Below are 25938 nucleotides of genomic sequence, written 5' to 3' on the forward strand. Positions count from 1 at the left end.
TTCGTTTGACGTTGTTGTAGACGATCCATTTTTCGTCGCCTGTTATCATACGTTTCAAAAATCGATCATTTTCCTCACGTTTCAAAAGAGAATCGCAGATGTCAATACGCTTAGTGAGATGAATTTCTTTCAGCTCATGTGCTACCCAAATATCGAGCTTACTAATGTATCCAAGTCGTTTTAAATGGTTTTCAACACTCGATTTCGATACGTTAAGATTCTCAGCAATCTCTCGTGTCGTTAAACGCCAATTCGAATCGATCAGTGCCTTTATTTTGTCGTCATCAATTTCGATTGGCCTTCCTGAGCGTGGTGCATCTTTCACATAAAAATCTGCAGATCGAAATTTAGTAAACGAATTTTGACACTGCCGCAGTTTGAAAGCATCTCCGCCATATACATTACATAACTTTTTATGAGCTTGCACAGCGTTTTTCCCTTTTCGGAAGTAATAAAACAAAATATGACGAAATGTTCTTTTTGATTTTCCATTTTGAAATCGACGGCAAACAAACAATTGTTAACGAAATCGTGTACTTTCTTTTTGTAAAACAAGCTTGAACTGTGAGTTGTTAACCTACATAATGAATTTGCGGTTTAGAATGAAGTTAGTTACATTTCAAGACATGTATGTCCATCTATTGGAAAAAACGCAATTACTTTTTGGCCAACCCAATATTACTCATAGAGATCAGAGCAATCATCACACAACTTTTGGATTCTAAAATAAATTTTAGAGAAAAATTCTCAAGAGATTTAGTAACTTGTTCCAAAGATATATTTTTAAAATTTTCCTCGTGTCGATTGATCCCACAGGTTCAAGAATACATAGTGCAAACCAGACATCCAGACAACCCAAGACCGTCATATATTGGCGACTGGCGACAGTATCGTTTGTTAAACGATGGTCGTCTCATTGTCGGCCTTCTCTCTCTTCTCAGTCCTCTTCTCTTGTGTCAGACATGTCATCTCTTCCTCGAGCTGGTTGAAACATATATTTTCCCTCTTCCTTTCTCTCGTTTTACCGACTTCCCCCGCATCCCTTCTCATTTTGCAGGTCACATTCTCCTTCTCCTACGACCGTCACTTGCGTGTCGGTCGGTCTGGTCCCCTCTTCTGGTGTGTTTGCGCTCAGTTAGCTCGGTATCGCATTATGCTACGGACTGTGTCACACTGTGTCGCACGGTACTGTAGCCGTGTCGTGTCAGTGCATCCGAGCCGTGATCATCGCGTTTATTGTAGTGCGCCTTCGGAGGAATTCACTTGTTGGAGTCTCTGTGACGCGGCCGGCAGACTATTGGCATGCGGTTGGCGGGAAAATGGGAAAGACCGCTAGCAAACTGAAATCACGAAGAAGCCAAAGTTAGTGCGCACCTTCCCACGTGTCCACGTGATACCGTGTTCCCTTTCCCAAGTTCCAAACTTCGACGAGCTGCTGCGAGTTTTGCTTTCCCGCCTTTTCTCGCAGCAATTCTTGAAACACCTAGAAAAGAACTTTCAATGAACGAGGTGCATATTCACGACGAGTTAAGACGAAAATTAGCAATCGAATTTTGAAGTTCGACGCGTTTCATCGTGTGTCCAGTACGTAGTTCATTTTCTACAGTGCTAATGAGGCACGAGGTGATAGTACATGCCACGCTGGTACATTGTCAGCAGTGCACACTCGCGAATCAAGTTGCAGAGATATGCGTGCGTTTCGCTTAACCGCCTCCATCCTTCAACCGCAACTCGTTGCAAGGGCAAGTAGAAAACTTATGTGCAACAGTAAATATTACGTAAATCCTGCCCACAATGTGCACTTGTCAAGGAGACGAACGCCCATTACCGCAAGTTGTAGTTGAATCGACACGCGACTACATAAGAGAGCCAGTATGAAACCGCACAATTACTATTTAAATGAGAGAGAGAGAGAGAAAGAGAGAGAGAGCTTCCGGAGATGACAAGCGATTGGGTCAGCTATTTTTCAGTTAGTCACGGTTTGAATGATGAAAAAAAATGATGCAAAAATATCATTATGCAAGCTGGTGAACCGAGAGTGACAAAACGTTATTATCGTCATGCAACGCCTACAGCTCGACGGCTGATCGTGTGCACGTGCAAGATCCCAGATTCCAACGAATTCAATTATTCGCTCGAGATTTGAAACGAGTCAAATTTGAATCTCGCGCAACCGCGAGATTCAAATGCTCGGCATCCGCGAAAGGAGATTGTTGGTTCGCGTTTTATGCCACGCCGGAAAACGACTCGTTGACTATAGAGTTTACAAGCGACGTTCAGCAGAACAAATAATAAAGCCGTATAGAGATGTAATTGAAAAAAAGACATAAAATTTGCACACGAACGTAAAAATCACACGATCGGCTGTATTAGAATTTACGACAAATGCGGCGAACGCGCATCGCACTTGCGTGATGTCGCAAGATTGCGGTGAAAGTAGAACTTTTCGCTTGATCTGAATGAACACACCGTACAATTTGCATACCGTTACGTAATAAGGCACGTATACGTATATACAACGGAAATAATTTCAGGAAAAATCGACAAGGAGCAGCTCTCTCGTGGCGGATATCCGCAAGTTGAAAGTCTCGATGAGCGATTCTCGCTTTGATTGTGCCTCTCGCCGCACAAAACGCGGCTCAATTGAAATTCTTGTCGCGTGGTAAGCGCGCATAATTACATGCTGACGAAGGAAACGGAATACTCTCTAGATGCAAGTTGCATGCATGAAGCTAACTTCTGAAGAAAATAAATTGACATCAATGAGAATATTATTATAATATAATATAGTATTATTAAAACTAAAGTTGCGATTCTTTGCATAATTGAAATATTCGTTATTTTTTTCCAAGTTAAAGTTTCCAATCTTCAACATAGAATATTTTTGTTTTAAATGAGAAAATAGATAATATTTTCGAGCAGTTTTGGTATAATAATTTAAACGTATTTTTGTCAACGTAGTGCAAAAGCAGAGAGGCGAATGGATCATGAACGTTATCGGACGACCTCGCATCGAACGACGAAATGTTTAACTGGCTTATCTCCACAACCTACCAGTTGGTGCTACCGTATCACGTACGGATTTAAATACACGATCTATAAAATCGCGCAAATTTTACAAACCTCTTTAGATAACGTGTTCCACCAGATTTCAGTTGCTTTTTTCGATTTGGTAGTATTTTGCTTATCGTTCCAGGTAAAACGTCGCCACAAGCGACGCTCGCGGTAGACCTTCCAAACCGAGTATTTTGCATTTGTGCATTTCAAATCAAGTGCTTTCAACCCAAAAATTCTTCAGCATCAATACCACAGTTATTTCAGCCCCGTGATCTCATCGAAATAAAAATCGTCAACTTCCGGGAAACCGCAATGGCGAAATATCGCATCTGCCTCGACAATCTCTCACCTTTTTCAGTCGATAGCGCCTGTCTAAACGTAGCATAGATATCTCCGGTAAATGGCGACCTTATCATCGTCGCCAGGTATTATGCCCGTTCGCAGAGGGACGAAGAGATACGCTGAAAGAAAGAGACAGACGGAGGGAAAGAGAAAGAGAGGAGAGAACCAGAAGGAAAGAGCAAGCGAGAGAGAGAGGGAAAGAGGAAAAGAGAAAGAGAGAGAGAGAGAGAGAAAGGAATGGGCAGGTAGACTCAACCAGTGCACAGACGAGAAGGAGAGGAAAGTGGATAATGGGTAGGAGAGAAAGAGACGGGCAAACCACTATCTACACACCTGCATTCCACTACTCCGCTTTTTCAAACGCGAACAAGCCACATCGAGAGTCCGACCATGTTCGCGGTGCGTTCAAGTTCGACGCGAGCTGCTTACACGCCCGTCATCGCGTAATCGCGAAAGTGCGAAACGCTCCGCGATCCAGCGAATGCCGATCCGGAATTGACTTCTCGCTGCCTGCTGCTGGTGCATTAAAATTGACGATCCGGTGGCGAGCGCGGTGGCTTCAATGACGAGCTCCGATAGATTGAACGGTGAACGGTGATCGACGTCGCGCTGTGCAAAATCTTGCAACGCAAACGGCAATGGAATCGGAAATGAAATTGGAAAGCGACACGGGCATGCGTGAGTACACGTATGCATTTCTCATGCGCACCGTGCAACCGCGGGCAAGGATCTATGGCGGTACTGACGGCTGGGAATGCCAGCCGCGCGACTTTCCGCAAGTCGCAAAGTGTCAAAGCGATCTCTCGCATTTCGTGCAAAAACTGTATACAGAAATGCAAAATGTCGGTCTTGAGATGAGATACGTGCACGTAAGAAAGGAAGCGATATCGTTAAATGAACGAGAAATTACACGAGAGGACACGTCGCGCATGCAGATGTAAAACTCGACTCGAATGCAGAGCATGCACCTCGTTCTGGATTCACGCTGAAGTCACTTTCACTTAATTAGCGGCGAGCGCGTGTATTTATTATCGCTCTCGTGTTATCGTCCGATTAAATCACTCTTTTTCGTTATTTATCGATATTTATCAAGAGATTTTGCAGCTTTGAATCTTCTCGCAGTTTCGTACGCGTTCGCGTTAATGCTGCATCGCGTTTAATCTAATCTGCCGAGGAAAGCAAAATGACTTTATTACGGAAATCTCTTTACGGCACATTCAGGCATAGCATGGAGCTTTCGATTCCCATCTATGGGTACTCTGCAGAACCTAGGTACCAGCAGCCGACGGCGCAGACGAGACGGCCTTGCCTCGTCGGACTCGTGTAAGGATCTTCGATCGCAGAAGAGACACACGATACATCTGCAGCCGGAAGTAATCATCCAGAACGAGCCGTGCTTGATTGTGACTCCGCCGTCACCCGACGAGCGTACTGAGGATAGTTCAAGGTACGTGGGGAGAAATTTATCGTTGGAATATTGGAATAATAAATTACGTTGGAACACCTGTGATGACACAGATCTTGCGTCACGCAAGACGCATCATTGATAACATATCATCGATATCATTGATGCATTTTGCGTGACGCAAGATCATAGTAATGCAAAAGCTGGAAGGGTACAAATTCCGATTTTTTAAAGTTTATGTAGCGTAAAATACTTATTACATATCTGTATGAGCAATTATTTAGAATATTTATTATTTGACATCGATAAAATAGACCGAAAGCGTTATCTTCTGAAAGAAAAGACTATTGTTATTAACTATTCTATACGTTCAACTAATTTATAATGCAATTTATTGACACGTCCATTTTGTAGCGTATAGTTCCGGTTCTTTGGATTATTCAATCTTGACAATTTTTGGACCTTTTTAAGTCACCATGTAAAGGAACTAAATATTCCTTCAAATGAAAAAGACTAAATATTCCTTCAAGATCAAGAATACACGTCATGCTTCAAACATGCGCGCGCGACACGAGGACCAGAGAATGAATAAATGAACGTGATTAGAGTATTAAATAATGCCAAGAGTCTTCGTTAAATCTCCAAGTTTCTACTTATGAATTAATCCCTTTTGAGAATATGTCGGAATACCGGTACGGGTATAATGAGCCTAGCGGCTCTCAAACCGGTTTTCCTCGATCTTTGCCTTCAGGATGACGTGCTCTGTGTCTTATACACGACCGACTAACAAATGCGAGAATTCAATAATGAGGAAACAAAATCAAAAACAGAGTCATCGAGAGAATCACGGTGTTGATAGCTGTTTCGAAAGAGAAACATGCACTTCGCTTCAACTTCAGCTGTGAAGTGATGATTGATGGGGTAATTGAAGCAATCGGTCATTCTCTCGTCATTTTTGCCAAACATTTTTGCATCACCAGTTTCGATAATTTAGTGAATTCCGCTGTGCTTGTATAGTTGTACATAAATATTTCAAATAATATAAATATTTCAAATAACATTATTCGCAATGACCGCATCACGCGGATGTCCCCCAGGCGCTTCTAAGATAAAACCAGATTTGCAACGATCAGCAATGGCAGCAATTCTCGCGAACATTACATCTGCATGTGAGATCCTGTGCACGTCGACGTAACATTATACAGGAAGATAAGATTTCGCGCACTCCCTTTTCTTCGAACTATTTTAGCTATTTCTGTGATCGGCTATCAATGCGATCAATCGTTCCTTCCTTATCGCTTTTTATTTTAATCGTACCGGTGGGATTACATCGGATTATATTGAATTACGATAACTGACAAATATTGATCTTATTTATTTTATTTATATCTTGTTCGTATTTTATTTACACATTTTTCATTACATTGCTAAAAAGATGTGATATAAAAATCTATATTATAATTTACACACGCATGGAAAAATATTAGCAAACAAATTAGCAAACAAATTTTTTTACTTATTGTTAGTCAATCTGTTTATCTATTATATCTTTTATATCTAATCAGTCTATTTTTATTAATTATAAACTTTTTTCTATAATATTAAATTGTCGCAAAAATTGGACACTAATAAATTCCGGATCTGTTATAATAATAATGAAAATGTGGAATAGAAATAAATTGCACGGGAAATGATGCTTTAAAACCGTTTTTTGTGCGAAGGAGTGGTGATGCATTTCGTCGCCGGTGCATCCCGATGACGGCGCTTATCGAACGTTTTCGGGTGACGCAAGCGCGCCTTGGCCGTCGACCCGCCATGTACGCAGCCCCTTGTCTGCGAGATCAATAACATCCATATCGTGTAATAAACTGAAAAGCGATAAAGGGGCGACGTGGTGCCCTTTTCCGAGTGGACTTATGTTGCGTCTTTCGATGCAACGTGAGAAGCGCGCATCGTCTCGACGTGCTGCATGCATTTCGATATCCGTCATCCGTCAGAGTCACTCGCTTTGACGGAGGAGCAGAGGGGCGTGTAGAGCTAGAACGGGTGAAAACGACGAGGGCGATAACATCTCGCAGTGATGTATCACTAAGGGTTCAGGAAAGAAATTATGTGGAGATTGTAGATGCTATTTTGCTGGACAAATCCGATAAAATCGAGTAGACATTATTTTCTTGTTTACCTATTCATATAACAATTAAGACAAATTAAGAAGATTGCATAGAACCTCTCTTATTGAGCAAGATGAATTATCTTTATATTCAGAGCGCCATAAATGGTGGCAATTCAATTAGAAGCTGTGTCTCAAGCTACTCTCAAACGAGTAACGTTACTTTCTGCACACCCGTTATCCAAAGTAACCACGTGTCCCCTTTACTGCGCGAGCCCGTTAAATTTAACTCGTGCGATAATTGTTGGCAGTGGAACCGACAGGAAGAAAATATTTTTCTTGGCACACGTTAACCAATCTCTCTCTCTCTCTCTCTCTCTCTCTCTCTCTGCTATCTTTTCCATATGTTCCTCGCACGATCTATTAATATCATTCGCTGGCGCCCCACGACACCCTTCAAAAATACGGGCCTGCATCTTGAATCGGCTCGCGCTGCTGGTCGGTGGGGTGAATACGCGCGGTACGAGAATCGAGAGTGCGGTCAAATCCTATCCGCCCGCTTCAAGTGTCGCATGTAGTTCTCCTTCTGGACGGAGGAACTCCATGGAAATCCACGAGAGACAGATTCTCGGCGAAGTTCGAGAAGAAAATTCACGGCTGCGAAATGTGAGGGATTGAACGTATCGTTCTGACCGTAGGACACCCGAAGAAGACGAGGGCATAAGGGAGGATCGGCACGCATGTCCGCAAAGTGATAGGGAGTCGTCCGCTACGAAGGTATCCGAGAGTAACAACAATCTGTCACCGCCAATGGTAAGTAGTCGAACTTTTGCTGGGTAAATGCCACTCCTTGAAGATATACTGACAATAATTCGGCGAGCTTGACCATTTTATTTATCACGATCATTACTTTTATGAAATCGGTTTTGTTATTATTTAATTTAACTTATTAAATTTAATTCTATTATTAAATTTAATTCATTTCAAGCAAAGAATATCGCATAGTGCTCTTTTTTTATTTACAAGTTGCTTGAAATAAAGGTCGTTTTCTTTAGCAGAAATATTAATGTTATTTATCATATCAAGTTTCTAATTTTTAATGTTATATTTCTGTGTAATTAATTTCCAAATCACAAATCTTTTAAAATAAACTCTCGAAATTAAACAGAGAACAAATTTTTGTAAAATTAAATAGAGAACAAATTTTATATTTTATGTTAAACAGTTCCGTATTTTTGTTCATTTATAACTTAAAAAACTGCTAGCTTTTTGTTGAGAAAAAATTGTGTGTGTTTTCCAATTATTATAAGTTACGTAAAAAAATACCTCATTTTCGTACAAGAAAGTATAGATTTATATTATCGAGGCGGCAATATCAAGTTTTTGTCACGTGATATGCAAGAGGCGATTAAATGGAGCAGTATACTCAAGTATAAGCAATGATGAAATGAATAGTAACTGGTCTACTTGACGCGGCATGTCGATGACGAGTCACAGATGCCTCACGACTGTGACAGAGAATTCAAGGCTGCTCTTGTTAAGCCAATCTTCGCTTGATCGTAAACTACCACTTTTTTCCTGCATTGATTGGTACAATTGTCTGACGCGGAACGTTCTTGCGATATCGTATCGCTGTCCTTTCTATCATTCTGGATAATTAATTGACGATATAAGAATGTCCATAGCGAAATGTAAATTCATCGAGTTTCAAATAATAATAATTCACCACACAAACATAAATCAATAATTTATGCAATATATTAAAGTAAGATGTTCACAATTTAAAAAGCATGTACTTGCTAAACTGAGAAAAATAAAAGATAAATAGTATAAATAAAAAACAATTGGGTTTGTCAAAGATATTCAAGAAGATAGCTCAAATGTTTTCCTTTTACTTATACGTTTTTGTGTCACATAATTACATATTCTTTAAAACATTCTTAGCTTTTTATATCAAATATCTTACATTTTTGTAATAAAATTACAGAAAATAAAAATCAGGGGATTAGCTGGACCAAATGATTGACTTATTTCATACTATTCATAATACTATTGTAATATTTACGTTCTTCGATTCCGATTTATCACGCAGGAGCCATCCGAAGAATCTACACGCAAGCTTCTTGAAAGAGAATTGCGGCTTCTCGATCCACGAGATCTGCGATCGCACGCTTGGTATCACGGTAGCACATTGCGCAGTGGTCGAAAAGGTGCGGAAGCGGAAGTGCTGAACGATGGAGACTTCTTGGTGCGTGATTGCGCTTCCCAGCCTGGCAATTATGTTCTGACCGTACGATGGAAGAGTCAACCGCTTCACTTCGTCATCAATCGAGTGAGTTATATAACAATCAAATTAAAGAAATAACACTATTTTAAAACACTTAATCCAATTAAATTTAAATATGTATTGTCTCGATAGGTCGTGATCCAGCCCGATACAGTTTACGAGAGAGCGCAGTATCAATTTGAAGATGAGGCCTTTGATACGGTCGCTGATTTAATCACCTTTTACGTCGGTAGTGGCCGACCGATCAGCCAAGCTAGCGGAGCTCGTATCATCACGCCAAAGCCCAGATCGGTGCCCTTGATGTGCGTCGCAGGATCTATGAGTAATCAGCAGCACTGCTCTAGTCCTTCTTCGTCCTCTTTATCTACTGGTTCGCCGCCTCGTCTGCCTAGGAAACAGCAACGCAGTCACTCTCTGACTGCTCAGCATCATGCTGCTGATCAGCAACACGTAGCTCGAGAAAACAATCAACAGTCAGGCCCACAGTTACCTGTGCAATCCAGTACTCTGCCACGAGTACCACCGATTCAAAACCAATTGCCCTCCTGTTCGCTATCCTTGGGTCGCCAGAAGATCACTCGGGTGATTTCAGATCCAGCGTTGCAGCAACAACAGCAACAACCACCAAGTCTGAATCATCAGAATTCCCTTAGTACAGCGCCACCCAAACCTCCCAGAGTACCCTACGTGCCAAATCATCAACATCATCATCATCATCATCACCACCACCACCACCATCATCATCAGGGCTACCAAGCGTCTGGTAGCGACAGCGGTAACGGATCAGGAGATAGCGAATTCGAGACCAATAACTCCGGCGGTGCTAGCAATCCTTCTTCCTCGGTACCAATCAAAGGTGTGGTTATACGTAGCCACTATAACGTTAGTAATGATGGCACCAACGGCAACAATGGCAGTGAGTACGAATTGTCGGCGGAGGAACAGCTAGTAGTAGCCGCGCCATCTCTGGAAATTACCACAGTGCTCGACATCGAGGGTTTTACTACGTTGCTGCTGCCGGCTGGTGAACACAGACCCCTGGATCCAACGGCCCTAAGAGGTGTTTCAGGAATGTTATTGGATTCAGCACCGCGGGTGCTCGCTTCTCATCTCACAAGGATTGATCTCGAAGTAGCGCTTCAACCGGGCACAGGGAACAGAAGCGGACTGAGCGGCATTGAGCTGGCTACCCTTCCTCACGGAAGACAAGCTAGAATGGACTTGATTGAGAGATCGGAATGCATAAAATTGTTAGTGGCGGTCACTGTCCTGGCTGGCGCTACAGCTATAGGTGACTCTTGAAATCTGTTAATTTAAAAATATGACAAGAAATAACATTTACTTTACATTCATGTTTTACTTAGCATTCATGAATAAAGCAAACATTTTTATCACTTTTTAAATTCACTTTTAGTCAATTTTTTAAGTGTGACTGATTTTCGTTACTAATTATAGAAAGAGCATCTACCATCAGCAAATGGATTAAAGTGGCAATCGACACTAAAACTGCACTTGGTAATCTCTATGGCTTCTGTGGCGTAATGCTTGGTTTGTGTTTGCCGCAAATTCAAAGGTTGGCTAATACGTGGCACTTGCTAAGGCAGAAACATACAGACGAAGCTTTTAGTTTCGAGGCGAAACTTAGACCTACTCTACGGGCTATGAATGAATGTACCAATCCACAAGCGCCTAACACGACGTTACCACATTTATTACCGATCGCCTTACTCGGAGAACGCGGCCCCGAAGATGTTTTAGGTACATATATATTGTATAATTTATAATTATATTTTATAATATATTATAAGTCCATATATCAAAAATTTGTTTGAGTATTGCAGCTTTTTCTTCTGCTTTGGCTGCTATTTCTCTTTCTTTTTTTTCCTTTTTTAATATTATGTAATTTTTGGCTTTTAGGTACCGTAGCCCCTTCCGGACTCGCGGCAGCGATTCTTTCGCCATGGGAGAATTCGGCGTCCGACTGCGGCTTATCAATCGTCTGGTCTCATCTTGAAGCGGCTCGCAAACTGGCCGAGAGTCTGCCACTTTTTCGCAGAAATGCGGAGATCGCTCTGGAGGGTTGCAGAAGTGACGAATTGTTGTCGGATGCCTTCCGCACAGAGTTTCACATCAAGTTCCTGTGGGGTAGCCGTGGTGCTACTGTCGCCCCAGAAGAACGTCACCTCAAGTTCACCCAAGTTTTAGACGCGATGTACGATAAATGCGCGACCAGCGAAGTGACCGCTTGAAAAATGATGAAAGAATGTGATGAATCCGACTATACACTGCAAGAATTCTCCTTGGAAAACAAGACGACCTTGTCTAGTTGACTTGACTTTCGCAACTGCATTGACTAGCACGACGCTCACAAGAAATCAAAATAATTCTATACATTAATCAAATGGCATCATCTTATCGTTACTGATGTAATCGCAAGTCGTAGAGCATATCTCAAGAATATCAAACATTCTTCCATTCATTTCAACATTCCATAATTCCAATGTTTGTTTTGAGTGGTGTAAGTACCAGTTGTATAAGAATATCCAAAGACCTGATCGAGAGAATCGATCGAAACGTATTTGTATCGTCAGCTGTACTTAACTTTAATCGATAGTGTAATTCGTTAATGTTACGTTGTAAGCATTGTTCATATTTGTTTATACTTAATATATAAATTGAAAAAGCGTATTTGCCATTTTATCTGCACCAGTCATTTTTGTGTTTGAAGTAATTCATGATCAATATGTAAATTGCAAATTAATTCAATTATATTATTGTAAAATTCTTTACTCGAATCTTTATTATTCTGTAAAACTTATATTATTTGTTTAAACGTTTTAAATGTTTTTTTCAAACGTCTTATCAGAATAGCCTTTTGTCGATTAAAATACGAATATTTTACGTTGCTTCTTAAAATAAAAATGCAATATTTAATATCGAAGAATTCATGACATTTATTTGTGAAATTTAATAAAGATTTGTTATCAATTGTTTTCATCATTTTTATGACACATTAAAAATTATATTATTCTTAAAATATTTACTACACATTATAACATATTTAAAGAATCAATATCAGATGCAAAAAAATTATTTCGTTTTATCGTTGAGTAGTCATTTTCATTACCAAACTCACTAAAAATTTTTATAATTCGTTGAGTAGTACTGGCGGCAAATAAAAGTTTGTTCGATTTACCAATTGAGTCATTCTACTTGAAAACCGTTCTTTTATATTCTATTGAATTATTATATTGATGAGATAGCGTCAGCATAGTCAATCCAGCCTTATAAGTTTGTGCGAAAAATTTGCTGGACGATTGTACTAACTCGAAATAAAACTGTACAACTGTACCATGTTTATTATGTTGGATCGTTCTATTTGAAAGTAAAAATGTGAAAGTGAAAAGTGACACAAAATTGCATGGACGATGTCTTTTATGAGTGATAAATGTGATTAGTGATAAGGGCAAAGTTTCTTTCGGCTTTTCGGATAAATTCGAGTTTCCTAAATCGGTATCGATATCAATATCAATTAACTGACTTTGGCTCTATCTAGAACCATCTGTCATGAATAAGCTATCTCATAGACAATTTTGATTTAGATTTTATAAGATCATTCCCAATGGGGCAAAGGAGGTACTGCAATGTTAGGTTGATCCATAGCAGAATTAAAGCAAACTCCACACTCTTATCAAAAATAATTTAATATTAAAGATTGATAATGAAGAACGATTTCTCATCCTCCATCATGACCGAACAAAACCATGAAGCAAGCTTGTGTGAAATTAACTCCGAATTTTTTAAACTTTGCATATTTCTCAATTGCGCTACATTGTGCTACGTCCGTGTCGCAAACCGCAATTGAATAACTTGAAGCATTTTTCACAAAAATAGAAAAAATCAATTTTTGCTAGTCCGCACTTTTTAAATTTTGAGTTTTTAATAACTCTACTCGTCATAATCTCTCAACTATTGAACATTTTACAACTTGTGGTAAGACGAATAGAGAAGTTGTAATAAAAATAACAATAATAACAGTAATAAATAATATATTTCTATTATATTTTTGTTACAAGCTATGTATCCATTTCTTGTTATACATTTTTATTGATTTTGTTAAATAGTGTAATTTTATTATTTTTTATCTTAATTCTTTATATAGAATCTATGAATGATTTATTTTCATGTTTTTGGTTCAAAGTAAAAAAATTCCCAAAATTAATACTTGTTGTTTTAATGATCAATAATATGAACCTTAGTCAAATTATTGTCAAATATCCAATATAGAGGAAGTAAAGTATACAGCGCTTAACGTATTAGATATTCAAGAATATTTTTAGTTATAAATAATCTAAACTGCTTTAACATGTGACAAGTGCAACTTACTTTACTAGCATTTACATCACTATTTTTTATTATTTGTTATTAATTGTTTATTTCTTTGTAACAAATATTTAGAAGTTAAAACATTATTTTTATTCTGCAGGCGTTTCTTCTCTTGCCACGTCATTTTTGCTTGATGTCGACTATAAGAAACACATCTCAAGAATTGTTCCCATTTTTGGTCCGAAACAAAATCTGTTTTTCGGAAGCATTCCATACTGTGTTCGGAAATGTTCAAAAAAATTCTTTGAACTTTAGAATTTCTAAAGTTATTTTGCGGTGATTTCCTGTAAAGTTTTTACAATTTATAATGTGAATTAAAAAAAATATGAAAAATAAAAGAATTTAATTTGTTAAATCCTATATATATTACCTTTCTCTATTTGAGCTCCTTTCAATTTCTACATTACCATTATTTTCTACAGTATTTGTGTGCATATCTGTGTCTATATTTAAAATAGTTGAATCCTTTGCCATATTTTCACTATAAAACAAAGTATTTGAATGTATAAATATTTTATGACAGCAATTAATATAAGATTTTATAAGTATAAACATACAATATACAGTATGTATATAGTGTGTATACTTATTTATAATTGAGAAGTCCAACCTTTCTTCTTTTATTAAAGTGAATGATTCTTCTTTTATCAAAGTGGATGGTTCTTCTTTTACCAAAGTAAATGATTCTTCTATTACCAAAGTGGATGGTTCTTCTTTTACCAAAGTGAATGATTCTTCTATTACTAAAGTAGATGGTTCTTCTTTTACCAAAGTGGATGGTTCTCCTTTTACCAAAGTGGATGGTTCTTGTACCAAAGTGAATGGAACTGCAGTCTTCTTTAATATTCTGTTTTTTTTATATTCATTCATTTCATGATAGTCACTCTCTCTGAAGTGGTCACTACAAACCCTGGCCCCTTTGTATACATTACGACCAATTACTTGAAACCATTTTTGTCGCATTTCTTCATTTGCTGGTATTCTAGAAATGTCGTGCACATTCTCTTCACTCATAAATATTCATTGTATATAATATTGCTAATAGTATCTGCATTAATCAGATATATATCTGTTCGAATTATATTTATTAAATTAATTACTTATGAAATGAACGTCGTGGATAAATAGGGCTTTCCTCCGCAGTACACATGCAGCAGTTTGTAACCATTTTTGAATTATTTTTAAATGCTAATTCTTATTACGTATTATATGAATATAACCTTCTTCCCGATGTGTAAACAATCGAGCGCTCAGCTTTATATTCCTTATATCCCACTCTTTCCTTTCCTAGCACCTAGGCTGGTATTCATAAGGGTTGAGACATAAGCATAAAATATTCTGTGCAAATCTAAATTATTTTCCTTCGTGTGATGTCTATAATTGAACATTTTTCCTTGCCTGTACAATGTATGTACAGTCTACATCACGGTTGATCCAAGCAACTGTCATCCAAGGTCGGTAGATGGAGGAACTGGCGAAGTAAAGTCCTCGCATCCACTCCACACGAGTTGACCCGAAAATGGCGGCGAAATGTAGGTTATTCTCGTTTTATGCGGGATACATGAGTAAGAACGGTGAAGTATTTTTGCATAAATGCAGGTTTTGGCAAAACAACCTGGCATTTTTGTTTCACAACACTCTGTTCACTTTGTTGTCGACTTTGCCTGCTGACTGACGTACACATCAATACACATGTATATCATGATACTACGTGTACATACATACATACACACATACGCGCTGTCCCGAAAATGGCGGTCATGCGAGGATCTTACTTCGCCAGTTCCTCCATCCACCGACCTTGCTGTCATCTATGTGCCGTTCAGTTAACCAGAATTGCAGTCGATAACCTATCTCCTATGGTAAAAGGTTGAGACATTAAGACACCCTGTATATACATGTATATATGGGGTGTTTTCCATCAACGACACAGTGCGACACAGCTAGAGTATCATTCTATCTTCTTTCAATACCAGTGAACAACAAAGATAGAATGATACTCTGTGTCGCACTGTGTCGTTGCTGGAAAACACCCATGATCTAGCAAAAAACGGTCAGCGAGAAAGATTATTATACACACATGTATGTGCACATACGATACAGGATACATATGCGCAGATATATGCGTGTATATATTTGTATTTGTGTATGAATACGAATGTGTGAATAAAAAATAGTCATATTTAATTATAATATATATATATATATATAATCCACTAATTATAATATCAACAAAATCAACAAAATTAGGTAAATAAAAACCATTTATTTCAGTTTCACTTTTCTCCTTAAAATCCTTAGGTTGGACCATATTTATAAGAGTTTTTATTCACCGATGAGTAGCAATTAAATTCTTATTATCACTGGATTCAATCTCAATGGTGTCGCGATATTCTTTCTTGCAAGAAGTTACCGAAGTCTCCAGTTCTTGCATTATAGGCCTTCGTACGGATATAAATTTTTCAAGAGATTGCCTTGCTTCTTTAACTGACAGTTGAAACTCTGTGGAATACAGTAATAAATCGTGTTTTCGTACGGCTGAAGCGCTACTATACGTACATGGTAATAGTAAGATACGTTTGAATTCCTCAATAGAGTGGCAGTCAATCATTAGTGCGATTGTACGAAGATGAAAATTGTTTAAGTATGGGTTTCTGATATTTAATGCATTTCCACTTGGCGCAAAATTGCATTACGTGAGCTACGTCTAATTTAAGAATGTGGCATAGTGTTATGCTTCTCTGACAACATTTCATTCACTGCCAATGTTGTTTGTTCAAAATTTATAAATTTAAGGGCTTTAGGCTGATAGCACAGCACGTGCGCAACGAGCTTGTATTTTATTACAATAAAAGCCAGCTTCGTAAAGTGTGGTGTTTCCTATGCGCCGCGAGTCCTCCCGCGAGTGTCGCGAATGTGTGTGTGTGGGTGTGTCCAGCGAGCATCGCTCGCACGCAACACATGTTTAATTTTCCAATTCTGCATACAAAAAGATATCGAATAAATATATTTAAAATGTCCCGTGAGGTTAAACTTTACTTAACGATGTACTTATAATTTAAAAGTTCAGTATAATACAATGAAGACATTTTTAAGCAATAACTTCTTCATGTTATAAAATGGTATAAAAGCGTATCGTATTTATAATTAACGTGTAAAATGCATTGCTCAATTCCTTTTCAGATTTTTATTTTATAAAATATAGTTTTACAGTTGTCAATATTTGGTAGAACAACAGTATCATGTTTAAAACATATTTTAGATTATAAACGCATACCAATAAAAAAAATGCTAGAATTCGTTAGCTAAATATAATACATCGTCTGGATACTCAGTTGCTAACATTTTATTTGGCATGTAATAAGTACCTTTGAATTCCGAGAAATATTCACCGAGTTCGCAATTATTAATAGCTGTCGACGTATTTAGCTTCTCTAACTGGTCTGAAATAAAAAATATACACTCATGTTATTATACAGAGTGCTCCCAGGTTAAATGGCCAAACTTGGAATATGAATTTAGTACCTCTAAAAAAAAACAAAAAATTCCTATGAAAGTATACTCACAAATGCTTCGTTCAACAGATGTTAACTTCTAAAGTTATTTGGATATAAGATCTATTAGAAATAAATAATTTTGAAATATAATCTAGGTTTATCTTCTCTCTTGTTTTACAGTAATCAAAACCACGTTGAAAATATCACGGATTGTTCAAGAATTTTTATGTGACCAAACATGATTCATTAATGAAACATTATTTCTTTGATTGAGAACCTTGTTTGTTAAATATGGCCTCATTTGTCCACAAAATATTTTATGAAAATTGTGAATCATTATTTCTTTGATTTAAAAACCAATTGCAAGATGCTTTCCTGAGTGGCATATCAGCTGGACACGTTGAAGATGGATAACTTCCATCTGAGAGTATTTTTCATATAATTGTGGAAGAATTTCCTAACTGAAAAACAGATCTTCGGATACTTGTTGATAGGTTTTGGTTGAAATGCTGCAATATGATAGCTATTATTCTTTTATTTTGCAGTGGTGCAAACACTCCATCAGCCCGTAGGACCATATTAAATGACTCAGTTTCCTTCAGTCGTTGAAATGTTAAAGTTAATAATATCTTATTTGGCATTTCTTCTGTTTGGAAATCGCATGGCGTATTCACAGTGAGCAGCATTATAAGTATTTCCGTCACAAAAGCTATATAAAGATATGGTATAGTGAATATGTCGATATTCACAAATCGAATACGTATGAAACATGATTGTATTAGTAATTAGTGTATTCCACGAAGCATTCAGTGAACCCAATTATTTTGTACAAATGAATGGAGCTTTGTTTAAAGGTAATGTCTGTCACTGATCTATAAACGAAAAAAAGAGATATTTCGACATTATTCAATCCTATACTTCTATAACATCAAAAATCAATATCTCTTGAACAAAGCGTTTGTGAGCGTACTTCCAGAGGAAAGTTTTTGTTTTGAAGTCCTCATCATATTTTAGGTTTAAGAAAATCATATTTTAAATTTGATCATTTAACCCGGGAGGATCCTGTGTATAGTAATTACATATGTGTATAGTAAATATATATAATTCGGAATAGCACAATTTATTTAATATAGTGTGTTTATACCTTCGCATATACAAAATGTATCCTGGCTTTCGGAGAGGGCTAGGTACCGTATAGATTGGTTCTTGGCTCTCAATTCCAAATTATCACACTCTGATGTCCATCCTATTATCACAAGTGGCGCGTTATACAATTTAGAAAACATTTCAAGATTTAGAATACATTTCACGATCATTCCAACTGCAAATTTCATTTCAGCTACCCTCTTCTTTGGTTTGGGTGTGTATTTCAAATATTGTTTGCTTGGTGCATTGTAAACATACTAGAAAGTACAAAATAATTAACGATAATAAATAATTATCTATATAATTTCATATACGAGACATCCCCGCAAAAAGATAATTTCTTCAAAGGAGATAAATTGGAGTAACAGGCTCTTGTGCTATCTCCATAAATAAATAACATACATTTTTAATGAGATAAGGTACTAAGGAAATTCTAATAGAAATAAGTGTATCATCACTAACGTCCACTAGCTGCTTAAATTTAATGCAGAATCACGATTAGAACCATTGTACGTTATTTTATACATTTGTGCTTTATTTTGCCTCTCCCATTATCTTGCATAAGAAGATCATCTTTGTCAGATCATGTCGTCGTGACGTAAAGGACGATATAATATACGCAGAATATTCTACATATTTTATTTTTTTGTGTATACGTGTAATCTTTAAGTATCACATATACAATGGGCATGCGCGCGCGCAAGAACATACCTTATAATGAGACAATGAATGGGTTATTCTCTTTCGTAGTAAATCGATGTGTCTTCTTGCATAGCATGTAACACTAGACACATTCTGCACATATGTGGAACCACAAAATTTATTTATTGTGGAAACATTTCTTTCAGCAGATATTTTATTTGACAAATATGTAATAAGTACGCTGAAGACATATTGATATTTGTAATGAAAAAGTTTATATAAAACTAAATAAAATATTCATATATACAATGAATCCTAGTATTCTACTACCAAAGTAGAATCAGCATATAACAATATGCTGATATTCTCATCATGAAAAAATATATTAATAAATCTTATCTACAAAAATACGAAAAGAAAACATCACGAATTTTATTTCTTTACTGATAAACTTATCGAGATACCTTTCCCAATTCATCTACGAACTTAAATACATCTTCTTTTTCACTCCTATCAAGAGACTGTGCTATCGAGCGTTCTGTTACCAGATCTAAAAACTTTGTCCACCAATGATCTCTTTCGAATATGCAACCGAGATCATTACACCTTTTCCTATGATAATTATGATACATATTCTCACGTTGTATTAATGACATATACTGTTCAGCCAAAGTTATCATCAGCTAAAACAAACATTACATTCATAAATTAAACTAAGATTACAAAACTGTGGAAAACAAAAAATTGTGTTGAAAGTAGAAACGAATCACTCTTTAATGGTTCAGGAATTTAAAATATCTATGCCAAATTACATGTTTGCGACCAATTACCTTATTGTTAATTTTATGAATTTTTGTCATTTAGTAGATTTGATATAATATCCATGAATAATTACCTCTAACAAATGTATTCTGGAATATCTATCAAAATTTATGGAATATTCTAAAGTACAAAAATCAATTATTGGCAAGTTATTTATATTCAGAATGGCTGCATTGCGTCCGAGATGGATATAAAGACATTGTTCGTCATCAGAGTGTATTACATTACTGCAAGAAAATAATAAAAAAGTATATATACGACTAAAAGGAAAATGGAAATTTAGAAAAGATATGATTAATCGAAATTAATTTAAAATTATCTTAACCATATTGGCTGCCATTTTAATAACCAATAAGTTATTTCTTCCTGGACATCGTACGGACTATAAAAACTAGGATCAACTAGAAGAAAAGATACTAGATCACAATATATACCAAGTCGTCTTGCAACACTCTGGAATATGACTATCAGCGTTCCACTATACATCTGTAATTTATAAACATATGTCATAATTTAAGAAACAAAAGTATTAACATTAATAAAAACTAATAAATATGAAGCTATAGATATAACATAAGCTGATCATAGTATAGTATAAACTATTACTTACGGAAGCATTCTGCCTAGCAATACATAGGTATTGTCGAAAGAGATCTGATTTCAAAGAATGTACAACTGCGTTGAAGCTTGATTTCTCCAAGAGAATATTGAAAACAATATTTATAATCTGCCTTCCATCGCTGTTGTTCCATTGATTTTCATAGATATTATTGTATTTCCAAATCGAGAATTGTTCACGAGATGCCGAGAATATTGGATGCTTTGGATTCTCAATTTTAAGGCGCTTCATCACCTATTGTGCGATATTCTCCAGGTCCATTTCTATGTACGAGCAAGAGACATTTTTCTCCGGATGAAGCCATTGTATGATAAAAGTTATCACCTCTTCCAATAGCTGCTGTTTAGCAGGGCGATTAATAAATTCCTCCCATACGTTTTCTATTGGGTTGGCCAAAAAGTAATTGCGTTTTTTTTATATAAATAAAAGGCGAATTTTTCATGGGAAACAAAAACTTTATTAAACAATATATTGTCTATTTTGTTTGATTATCTTTTGCCATTTTTCAGGCAACTTCATGATTCCGCGCTCAAAAAAGTTCTTATCTTTTTCAGCAAAACACAATTCCAACAACGATTTGATATCCTCATCAGCAGTCAAGGTTTTACCATTCGAGGCGTTTTGCAAAGAACGAAACAAATGGTAATCTGATGGTGCCAGGTCTGGCGAATATGGTGGATGTGGTAACATCATGGTAACACATCCCATCCAAGCTGCAACAATTTTTCACGAGTGACCAAACTTGTACGTGGTCTAGCGTTATCATGGTGAAACGCAACACCTTTGCGATTCACCAATTCTCGACGTTTCTGTTTGATGGCATCATTTAATTTATCCAGTTGACGACAGTATACGTCTGAATGAATGGTTTGATTCCTTGCAAGCAGCTCAAAATACACAATACCTTTAAAGTCCCACCAGACTGACAGCATAATCTTTCTTTGGTGAATATCTGCTTTTCAAGTGCTTTCAGCAGGTTCATTACGCTTGCTCCACGATCTTTTTCGTTTGACGTTGTTGTAGATGATCCATTTTTCGTCGCCTGTTATCATACGTTTCAAAAATCGATCATTTTCCTCACGTTTGCAAAAAAGAATCGCAGATGTCAATACGCTTAGTGAGATGAATTTCTTTCAGCTCGTGTGGTACCCAAATATCGAGCTTACTAATGTATCCAAGTCGTTTTAAATGGTTTTCAACACTCGATTTCGATACGTTAAGATTCTCAGCAATCTCTCGTGTCGTTAAACGCCGATTCGAATCGATCAGTGCCTTTATTTTGTCATCATCAATTTCGATTGGCCTTCCTGAGCGTGGTGCATCTTTCACATAAAAATCTGTAGATCGAAATTTAGTAAACGAATTTTGACACTGCCACAGTTTTAAAGCATCTCCGCCATATACATTACATAACTTTTTATGAGCTTGCACAGCATTTTTCCCTTTTCGGAAGTAATAAAACAAAAATGACGAAATGTTCTTTTTGATTTTCCATTTTGAAATCGACGGCAAACAAACAATTGTTAACGAAATCGTGTACTTTCTTTTTCTAAAACAAGCTTGAACTGTGAGTTGTTAACCTACATAATGAATTTGCGGTTTAGAATGAAGTTAGTTACATTTCAAGACATGTATGTCCATCTATTGGAAAAAAACGCAATTACTTTTTGGCCAACCCAATAGATGATAATGCGTTAAACGTCTTAGAAGGATTCTACCGTAATAAATATTTGTCAGGTCGCCCTTATATTCACTAAAATTAATATTTTGTATATTAACTGTACGATAAATGTTTTATCTATTTAACATATACGTTATAGTATAACTGCCTAATTATTCTTAAAACATTTGAATAAATATTCATTATTAATTAAATGTCACTTTTTCCACCGTTCATTTAAACTTGTTAATTCATCCATAAGTAAATAACAATTCAAGTGATGTGTTGTCTTGTTTGGATAAACCAATAAAAGAAGCTCTTCCTTATCGAGAATTATATTATTCAAGTGTTTGTGATACATACAAGTTTCGACCAAATTGTCGCCCCTTCCCACACGTTCCTTCAAGTACTCATCAGAACCGTTGTGATAGTACTTTTCGCTCATTTGTGCCAACAAATGCGGCAATTCTTTCTTACATTTTACTCGTGCTTCTACCAATTCTTCAAAATTTCGATAACCTTTATGCATTTCGGTTTGACAAGCTTTTTTCAAACCAGACCATCTGGAATAAAAATATAAGGAAAGAATATATTGGGTTGGCAAATAAGTTGGTTCGGTTTTTTAAGGTGGAATAAAATACAATTTTTTTGATACACGAAATAAATTTTAATCAATTATATATTGACCATTTTTATTGATGACTTCTTGCCATCTTTCCACCAACTTCATTATGCCGCGTTCGTAAAACATCTGAGGCTTATCGGCGAAAAACCAATCCAGGTGTCTTTTGACGTTCTCTTCATCCTTGAAGATTTTTCCGTTTAAAGAGTTTTGCAACGACCGGAATAAATGATAATCGGAAGGGGCCAGGTCCGGTGAATACGCAGGATGAGGCAAAACATCCCAGCCAAGACTGAATAATTTGTTCCGAGTTGTCAATGATGTGTGAGGTCTGGCGTTATTGTGGTGGAAGACAACACCTTTTCGATTTATCAATTCTGGACGTTTTTTGCGGAGTGCTTGGTCCAATTTTGTTAACTGCGAGCAGTATATGGTTGAATCAATTGTTTTGCTTGACGGTAACAGCTCGTAATAAGTGACACCTTTGAAATCCCACCATACGGAGAGCATGATCTTCTTCGGATGCAATCCTGCCTTCGAGGTTGTTTGTGGTGGCTCGCTGCTGTGTCCCCATGATCTTTTCCGCGTTACATTCTCATAGACGACCCATTTTTCATCTCCTGTCACTAACCGCTTCAAAAATTGATCGTTTTCTTGACGTTTCCGCAGCAAATCACAGATGGATATGCGAGTGGCCAAGTTGGCCTCGGTTAATTCATGCGGCACCCACACATTGAGCCGAGAAACGTATTCCAGTTGGCGCAAATTGTTTTCTACGCTTTATATGAGATATATTAAGTGCTGTAGCAATCTCTCGCACCGATTGGGATGGATTTTTATCGATGATAGCTTTGACATTACTTGAATCAATCTCGATCGGGCGACCGGAGCGAGGCGCATCATTGACGTCAAAATCTCCAGAACGGAATTTGGTGAACCACTTTTGACATACGCGTTCTGTTAAGGCATCATCTCCATAAACACGGCATATCTTTTTATGAGCCTTTGCAGCTCGTTTGCTCTTCTTGAAATAATAGAGCAAAATATGACGATAATGCACGTTATTTACTTCCATTTTTACAGCTACGCAGCACACACAATATTGATGTTAGTCAAACCAAAATTTACAGAAAGGTTATGTGAAACATGTACTTTTAAATGCATTCTGAAGTTGCGCGATAGTATCGAGAAAAACAAGAGTGAATTGGAAAGAAGTTGCACCGAAGCAAAAACCGAACGAACTTATTTGCCAACCTAATATTTAATTTTGCGAATCATTGGATATATAATTATATAAATAAAACCATTGTCATAGTAACAACTTTTGAAGAATGAAAAACGACTTGAAATTACACATACTTTTCATGCAAAATCTAAGGTGAGTTCTAAAAGGATGTAAAAAGATGTAAAAACTTTTACACACGTGACCCAAATTTATACGTCATAATTTATCTGTTGTACGTTCAAGGAAAATAATATGAGCTTTTCCATTGCTTGGAATTTCGATAGAAAAATTCGATCCAACGAATCGCAAAAAATACTGACCTCTGGTTCCGTTTTAACATAAACTCAGCTGTGTGGGACAGGATTGCAAAAAGGGAAGGACAGCAGGAGTGCAACGTGCTCCCAACACTCCTTTACTTATTTATCTTGTGATTTATCTTTCTAAAGAATTTAAGTTATATACAATTTTAATAACGCATGCAAAAGCTATATCAGACACAAAAATGTTTTTCTCTAATAAAAGTATTGGGTTGTTCGGAAAGTAATTTCGTTTTTCACAAAGAGATGTCGTTAGTCGCGTTCCTCGATACTTAACCTTACTCTAAGCGGCAAATTCGTTTTATATTTTGACAACTGACATTTCAGACGTCATTTAGTATCTTATTGTGTTGCGATCTGTCAAGTAATTTTTGTTTGGCATCACATCAAACATGGAAAATCAAAGTGAGCATTTTCGTAATATTTTGCTTTTTTACTACCGAAAGGGTAAAAATGCAGTGCAAGCGAGAACAAAATTGTGTACCGTGTACGGAGAAGATGTATTGAGTGAACGTCAGTGTCAGAATTGGTTTTCGAAATTTCGTACTGGAAATTTCGATTTGAAAGATGCACTACGTTCAGGTCGGCCAATTAAAGCTGATGACGAGAAAATAAAGGCTCTGGTGGATGCAAACCGTCGCATAACAACACGCGAAATTGCTGAAAAGTTAAATTTATCGAATTCGACCGTTTACGATCATTTGAAACGCCTTGGATTCGTTTCAAAGCTCGATATTTGGGTTCCACACAATTTAAAGGAAATTGACTTGATTCGACGCATTACCATCTGCGATTCATTGTTGAAACGTGAAGAAAATGAACCATTTTTGAAGCGAATCATAACTGGAGATGAAAAATTGATTGTTTACAACAATGTTAAGCGAAAACGATCATGGTCCAGGCAAGATGAACCTGCTCAATCGACATCCAAGGCAGATATTCATCAAAAGAAGATCATGCTTTCTGTATGGTGGGATTGGAAGGGAATCGTATTTTTCGAGCTACTACCAAGCAACCAGACGATTGATTCGAAAGTGTATTGTCGTCAGCTGGATGAATTGGATGCTGCCATCAAGCAGAAGCGACCGGAATTGGCGAATAGGAAAGGTGTCGTATTCCATCACGACAATGCCAGACCACACACAAGTTTGGTCACTCGCCAGAAGCTTTTACAGCTTGGATGGGATGTGCTACCACACTCACCATACTCTCCTGATCTGGCACCATCTGATTACCATTTGTTCCGGTCTCTACAAAATTCTTTGAACAATGTAAACGTCGATTCAAATGAAGGCGTCAAAAATCACTTGCTTCAATTTTTTGTCAATAAGGAGAAGGACTTCTATGAGCGTGGAATCTTAAAGTTGCCAGAAAGATGGCGAAAGGTAGTGGAACAAATTGGCCAATACATCACTGAATAAAATTTATTCTAAATATGAAAAAACCGCCTTTCATTTTTCCTTGAAAAAACGAAATAACTTTCCGAACAACCCAATAACACTTTTTTAAAGAGTTTGGTTATATTAGTCACTGGATAATGGAAATAATAAGGACCCTACACTGAACCTTCTTCTTATCTTCTCTGAGCAGCAACATGTGAAATGTACTGTATAAAGGTCTATTTACACATATCCGTGACGTTGTTCCTATGGTTATTCATACAAGACCGTACAATCTGACTTTTGATTTTTAGTAATCTTCACGATGGCTCAGTTTACCGACGATGAATTGGCAATAATTGCTATAATTTTGGATAAAGAGGAAGCGAATGAGATGAAGAAACGGAAGTGAGGACACGAAG

General features: G+C 37.0%; 2 protein-coding genes and 1 long non-coding RNA gene across 5 annotated transcripts; 1 reads left to right on the forward strand and 2 right to left on the reverse strand.

The window, feature by feature from the left end:
- Window positions 1-760: 760 nt before the first annotated feature.
- On the reverse strand, window positions 761-3561 carry LOC109610783. Its single transcript, XR_002193059.2, has 2 exons — window positions 3407-3561; window positions 761-1340 (listed from the first exon to the last, which is right to left on the reverse strand). It is a non-coding gene; the product is annotated as an uncharacterized LOC109610783 (long non-coding RNA).
- LOC105276345 (SH2 domain-containing protein 3C) lies at window positions 1236-12396 on the forward strand. Of its 2 annotated transcripts, none has more exons than XM_011333876.3 (7): window positions 1236-1362; window positions 4621-4846; window positions 7613-7727; window positions 9007-9246; window positions 9334-10492; window positions 10657-10959; window positions 11119-12396. In XM_011333876.3, exons 1-7 carry the CDS (start codon window positions 1320-1322, stop codon window positions 11448-11450), a joined length of 2418 nt encoding a protein of 805 aa, XP_011332178.1. In that variant the 5' UTR covers window positions 1236-1319; the 3' UTR covers window positions 11451-12396. The 2 variants fall into 2 exon arrangements, with proteins under 2 accessions (XP_011332178.1, XP_011332179.1); XM_011333877.3 differs by lacking the exon at window positions 1236-1362 and adding an exon at window positions 3908-4077.
- A 992-nt stretch (window positions 12397-13388) lies between these two features.
- On the reverse strand, window positions 13389-15300 carry LOC105276347. 2 transcript variants are annotated; one of them, XM_011333879.3, is made up of 4 exons: window positions 14808-15300; window positions 14198-14569; window positions 13958-14068; window positions 13389-13871 (listed from the first exon to the last, which is right to left on the reverse strand). In XM_011333879.3, exons 2-4 carry the CDS (start codon window positions 14548-14550, stop codon window positions 13607-13609), a joined length of 729 nt encoding a protein of 242 aa, XP_011332181.1. In that variant the 5' UTR covers window positions 14551-14569; window positions 14808-15300; the 3' UTR covers window positions 13389-13606. The 2 variants fall into 2 exon arrangements, with proteins under 2 accessions (XP_011332181.1, XP_011332180.1); XM_011333878.3 differs by having other exon boundaries at window positions 14688-15300.
- Between the last annotated feature and the right edge of the window lie 10638 nt (window positions 15301-25938).

Source organism: Ooceraea biroi, chromosome 2 (genome assembly GCF_003672135.1).
Source record: "Ooceraea biroi isolate clonal line C1 chromosome 2, Obir_v5.4, whole genome shotgun sequence".
Taxonomy (NCBI): Eukaryota; Metazoa; Arthropoda; class Insecta; order Hymenoptera; family Formicidae; genus Ooceraea; species Ooceraea biroi.

Excerpts from the sequence above, each read along its gene's own strand:
- LOC105276345 (XM_011333876.3), top strand. The coding sequence starts at position 1,320 with ATGGGAAAGACCGCTAGCAAACTGAAATCACGAAGAAGCCAAA. Across the intron at positions 4,847-7,612 it reads CGTACTGAGGATAGTTCAAG|GACACCCGAAGAAGACGAGG; the intron begins GTACGTGGGGAG and ends TTCTGACCGTAG. Across the intron at positions 10,493-10,656 it reads GGCTGGCGCTACAGCTATAG|AAAGAGCATCTACCATCAGC; the intron begins GTGACTCTTGAA and ends TACTAATTATAG.
- LOC105276347 (XM_011333878.3), bottom strand. The coding sequence starts at position 14,755 with ATGGTTACAAACTGCTGCATGTGTACTGCGGAGGAAAGCCCTATTTAT. Across the intron at positions 14,570-14,687 it reads CCACGACGTTCATTTCATAA|AATACCAGCAAATGAAGAAA; the intron begins GTAATTAATTTA and ends CGACATTTCTAG. Across the intron at positions 13,872-13,957 it reads AGGAGCTCAAATAGAGAAAG|GAAATCACCGCAAAATAACT; the intron begins GTAATATATATA and ends AAAACTTTACAG.